General features: G+C 45.2%; 2 protein-coding genes across 2 annotated transcripts; both read right to left on the bottom strand.

The window, feature by feature from the left end:
- Positions 1-2: 2 nt before the first annotated feature.
- On the bottom strand, positions 3-998 carry LOC108803137 (galactoside 3(4)-L-fucosyltransferase-like). The gene has a single exon (XM_018574978.1). It carries the CDS (start codon positions 996-998, stop codon positions 3-5), a length of 996 nt encoding a protein of 331 aa, XP_018430480.1.
- A 2684-nt stretch (positions 999-3682) lies between these two features.
- On the bottom strand, positions 3683-4678 carry LOC108803138 (alpha-(1,3)-fucosyltransferase 5-like). Its single transcript, XM_018574979.1, has one exon. It carries the CDS (start codon positions 4676-4678, stop codon positions 3683-3685), a length of 996 nt encoding a protein of 331 aa, XP_018430481.1.
- Between the last annotated feature and the right edge of the window lie 811 nt (positions 4679-5489).

A 5489-nucleotide genomic window follows, 5' to 3' on the forward strand; every position in this document is an offset into this window, starting at 1 on the left:
GTTCACTTGAACCATTCAGCAATACTCGGTATGGTCCTATAAGAAGGGGTCTTTTTCAATACTTTGCATATTTTGCAGTACGCTGCTAGAAAACTGCTAGGGGATCTTGTCGGCTGATATCTGGCCCTCCAGTTAAAATACTGTCGGTATCTTTCCTCATCTTTATCCAGACTCAGAAGATGTTCAGCCAGTTCCTGGGGAGACGCAAAGTCATCAACGTGAATGAAAGCGTCGGGTGGAACGAAACGCTCGTAATTTTTACGTGGAGGACCCATGACGATGGGCACAGTTCCCGCTATTAGTGAACTTCTCCAGAACTTCTCCGTGATGTAATCCTCATGTATGGAATTCTCGAAGGCGAGGTAGAACTTATACGTGGCCAGAGTTTGCAGCATCTCTTCTCGCGGCAGAGTCATAGCATGTTTTCCATAGACGTCGACTGGAATGTATTTCTTTAACTCCTCGTAATATTTGGTTCGTCTGTACTTCAGGTTCCAGTTGCTTACTGTCCATGCCACCAGCTTTGACTTTTTGGGGATAGTAAAATTTTCTTTTCCATTGACTTTTTCTAGCCATCCCGTTGGAGTATAAATGTCTGAATCGAGACGGTAAGACATTGTGAGGTTAATTTTGTTATCCATGAAGGTTAAATTTGCACAGTTGGTTGGAGACTCCGAGCTATACCAGATCCAGTATTGGTGAGGTGGCCTCAGTGCTGGAGGTAAAAGCTCTTCTGACTGTTGTACATTCCTATGACTGATAACAACAGCGTCTGCCATAGAGTATGAGGTGCGGTTCACAGTGTAGAAACAGCCGGAGCTTTCAGAGTTTGGACATCTATTTAGAGGAAACTGGTATCCTAATGGCCACGTCCAAAGTAAGATGGTCAGCAGAGGCTCATCGGAGGTCCCCAGTGCCTGAGGTGGCCTCGGACACTTTGGCACAGCCAATTGGCTTGACTTCCCTGAGTGATTTGTCACGGTGTGTGACGCTGCCATTGGCCTGTGTTTTTTTTCAACATTTATTTTGGCTGATGGTCTTTCCATCTGAAAATAGGCAAATGCAAAGTAGGAGACCGTTCCCAGTAATAAGATGCTGAAGAAGACCAAAGTCCGTTTTGAGGATTGTTTTAGATAATCCATATGGAAGTGGAGCAGGTCCTTGTATCTGACCACTAAGAGGGTCGTCTGTGATGTCCCCGCGCCTGGGAAATAAGAGGAACATAAACTGGTGACTTGTAAAGTACATTTATGGCAACATCTGGAAATGTTTCCTTATACATCATTTTTACATATAAAAATCCCATTTAAGCTTTATATAATATTATCATTTCATAAGTCACTAACAATACTTGTAAATCTGAAGCTTTCAAAAGGAATCCCTGGTGATCCTGCCATGTGTCATAGACAGGGGTCAGTACCCACTGAGAGAAGGACTGTCCAGTTAATGCAGAAGCGTATTGCAGGCTGCGAGGGGACAGAGTTGCCACGGAGGTGCAAAGATGCACTTGGAGTCATTAGATAACACTGGAGGCCCTGGGGACACTGGAGGCCCTGGGGTGCACAGGACACAATGGAGTTACTAGGGTGTACTGGGTGCACTGGGGTGCACTTGGACTCCGTGACACAAGATCACAGAATGCTCTGGGGTTTACTTGAAGCCATGGGGGTGCAAAGCGATACAGTCGGAGTTAAGAGATGACACAGTGCTGTGGGGAGACTGGATACACGGGGGTGCACAGGAGTTATTTGGTCACTTGATGACACAGGATGCTATGGGGTCCACTTTGGGTCATGGGGGTGCAAAGCGATGCACTTGGAATTAAGAGATGACACAGGATGCTCTGGGGACACTGGAGCACAAGAGGAGCAGTACAGCAAACACTGGCAGCTGGGGTCATAGAGGGCTGGAGGCAGTCATGAAGGACAGGTAACATTACTGCCCCAGGGGGGCCCAACTTCGGCTTTGCAATGCATTGCCCGCACACTGAGCCACGTCTTGCTTCACAATTAAAGGCCGTGGTGCCAATCAGGAAAGCTGTATCCCAATTGGTTGCAGTGCCGGCGCTCTGGGTGAAACATGAAAGTGCTGGTCAGAGGAAGCACTGCGACTTATGAACATGTATCAGCCCAGCCAACCATTGCTGACTTTGTTTTGTTGGTTGGGCTGGAAAGTTGATACATTTTTGGATACTTACTTCCAGAGAGAAGGGATACTGTCCGGGTTTGATTCGCTGAGAGTTCCAGGAATCTAGTTTTAAATTTGGTGAACCCGAACCTAGTGGTGAATCCCATTAAAGTTTATTCAGGTAGTAGACCCCTGCACTCTGCACTACATACTCCTGACCCGTGCACTTTACATTTAATACTCCTGACCCCTGCACTTTACATTTAATACTCCTGACCCTGGTCTCCTCAGTATATAGAATTGAACTCTGCGTTACTTACTACTGCCCTCTGCACTGTACATTACATACTATTTACCGCTGCACTCTCCTTACATACTACTGACTCCTGGTCTTCTCATTACATACTACTGACCTCTGCACTCTGCCTTATATGCTACTTACCCCTGCATCCTTCATTACGTGCTACTGACCTCTGAATGCTGTACATTAAATACACTTGACCCCTGCACTCTGCATTATTTTACATAGTCCTGACCCCTGCACCCTGTGTTTACTTACTCCTGAACCCTGTAAAGATTACATTTGTATTATCATATTTTTTGTAAGGTTATCTCTTTTTAAAATAAAAGTGCTGTACCCTGGTGATCTTTCCATGTTGTTGGGGGTAGATCTCCACCTCTCCAGGGTTGCTTACAATTGGCATAAGGGTTGTGGTTCATCAAGCTGCCATAACACTTAGGAACTGATGTACAGAACTTCCGCCTGGTGTATAGCTGAGCAAATGCCGTTTGTAGTACATTACTGCCACTGGATGGGGCCAAGTAACATAGGAAATCCCTGTGCTCCTTTGGCTCCATCTAGTAGACATAATGCTTTGCTCAGCTATATGCTGGGCGGAGGTTTTATACAACACTGCTTTAAAGTATAGAATGAATATATTGCAGCTTACCAGTCCTGAGATGTGGTCAAGGGTCACCAGGACAAATAGAGTGGGAGAATCTCCCCAATGGAGACACAGACAGCAATACAAAGCTTTTGAGTTGTTTGGTGGCGAGCATTATAAATAAAGAACTTCAACCAGTTATAAGACAATGTTACGTTTATTGGTGTAAAAAATTCATAGAAAAATATCCAACACATTTCTAGTGATTAAGGCTCCTCCTTCTCCAGAGGTTTCCATGTTGTTGTAGCTGTAGGCCATGGGGGTTGGCGTGTGGAGCATCTGTCCAAAATCAATTTGAGGACCTTGAGCTGCCATGGACTACCTACCTCTAAACATGTCCAGCGTTACCTCACCTACTTAATCCCTCAATACTCTTTTGAAAAGAAATTCCTTTAGACACAAATTAAGTGAAACATCAGCTCCCGGTAAACTGACCATTTGGTGTATGTGGTTATCTCTTAGCTACAGCTTTTGGGGGCTGATTTATATGAGATTCGCAGCACTCTATGGCCACTAGATGAAGCCAAGGAGTATAGAAAATCCCTGTGCTCCTCGGCTCCATCTACTGGCCTTACATCCTTGATTTTTGGATAGACATGGATGGAATAAGTTCACTTGAACCATTCAGCAATGCTCGGTATGGTCCTATAAGAAGGGGTCTTTTTTAATACTTTGCATATTTTGCAATACGCGGATAGAAAACCACCAGAGGATCGTGTCGGCTGATATCTGGCCCTCCAGTTAAAATACTGTCGGTATCTTTCCTCATCTTTATCCAGTTTCAGAAGATGTTCAGCCAGTTCCTGGGGAGACGCAAAGTCATCAACGTGAATGAAAGCGTCGGGTGGAACGAAACGCTCGTAATTTTTACGTGGAGGACCCATGACGATGGGCACAGTTCCCGCTATTAGTGAACTTCTCCAGAACTTCTCCGTGATGTAATCCTCATGTATGGAATTCTCGAAGGCGAGGTAGAACTTATACGTGGCCAGAGTTTGCAGCATCTCTTCTCGCGGCAGAGTCATAGCATGTTTTCCATAGACGTCCACTGGAATGTATTTCTTTAACTCCTCGTAATATTTGGTTCGTCTGTACTTCGGCTTCCAGTTGCTTACTGTCCATGCCACCAGCTTTGACTTTTTGGGGATAGTAAAATTTTCTTTTCCATCGACTTTTTCTAGCCATCCCACTCGAATGTGTATTTCTGAATCGAGGCGGTAAGACATTGTGAGGTTAATTTTGTTATCCATGAAGGTTAAATTTGCACAGTTGGTTGGAGACTCTATGCTGAACCAGATCCAGTATTGGTGAGGTGGCCTCAGTGCTGGAGGTAAAAGCTCTTCTGACTTTTGTACATCCCTATGACTGATAACAACAGCGTCTGCCATAGAGTATGAGGTGCGGTTCACAGTGTAGAAACAGCCGGAGCTTTCAGAGTTTGGACATCTATTTAGAGGAAATTTGTGTCCTACTGGCCACGTCCAAAGTAAGATGGTCAGCAGAGGCTCATCGGAGGTCCCCAGTGCCTGAGGTGGCCTCGGACACTTTGGCACAGCCAATTGGCTTGACTTCCCTGAGTGATTTGTCACGGTGTGTGACGCTGCCATTGGCTTGTATTTTTTTTCAACATTTATTTTGGCTGATGGTCTTTCCATCTGAAAATAGGCAAATGCAAAGTAGGAGACGGTTCCCAGTAATAAGATGCTGAAGAAGACCAAAGTCCGTTTTGAGGATTGTTTTAGATAATCCATATGGAAGTGGAGCAGGTCCTTGTATCTGACCACTAAGAGGGTCGTCTGTGATGTCCCCCGCGCCTGGGAAATAAGAGGAACCTGTGAAGTACATTTATGGCAACATTTCAAAATGTTTCCTTATACATCATTTTTACATATAAAAATCCCATTTAAGCTTTATATAATATTATCATTTCATAAGTCACTAACAATACTTGTAAATCTGAAGCTTTCAAAACTAATCTGCGGTGATCCTGCCATGTGTCATAGACAGGGGTCAGTACCCACTGAGAGAAGGACTGTCCAGATGATGCAGAAGCTTATTGGAGGCTGAGATGGGACAGAGTCCCCTCGGAGGAGCAAAGATGTACTTGGAGTCATTAGATGACACAGGATGCTCTGGGGAGACTGGAGGCCCTGGGGTGCACTGTAGACACTGGGGTGCACATGGAACACTGGAGTTACTAGGATGTACAGGGCACAGTAGATCACAGAATGAGCTGGGGATTACTTTAAGCCATGGGGGTGCAAAGCAATACAGTTGGAGTTTTGGAGATGACGCAGTGCTCTCGGGAGACTGGATACACTGGGGTGCACAGGAGTTATTGGGGCACATTTGGAGACACAGGGGTGTCACAAAATTACACAGGACTCTGGTTTACACTTGGGGTAACAGGGTGCAAAG

This window comes from Nanorana parkeri, unplaced genomic scaffold, assembly GCF_000935625.1.
Source record: "Nanorana parkeri isolate BGI_ZX_2015 unplaced genomic scaffold, ASM93562v1 scaffold3436, whole genome shotgun sequence".
NCBI classification, from domain to species: Eukaryota; Metazoa; Chordata; class Amphibia; order Anura; family Dicroglossidae; genus Nanorana; species Nanorana parkeri.

Coding starts and splice junctions, on each gene's coding strand:
- LOC108803137 (XM_018574978.1), bottom strand. CDS start 998: ATGGCAGCGTCACACACCGTGACAAATCACTCAGGGAAGTCAAGCCAA.
- LOC108803138 (XM_018574979.1), bottom strand. CDS start 4,678: ATGGCAGCGTCACACACCGTGACAAATCACTCAGGGAAGTCAAGCCAA.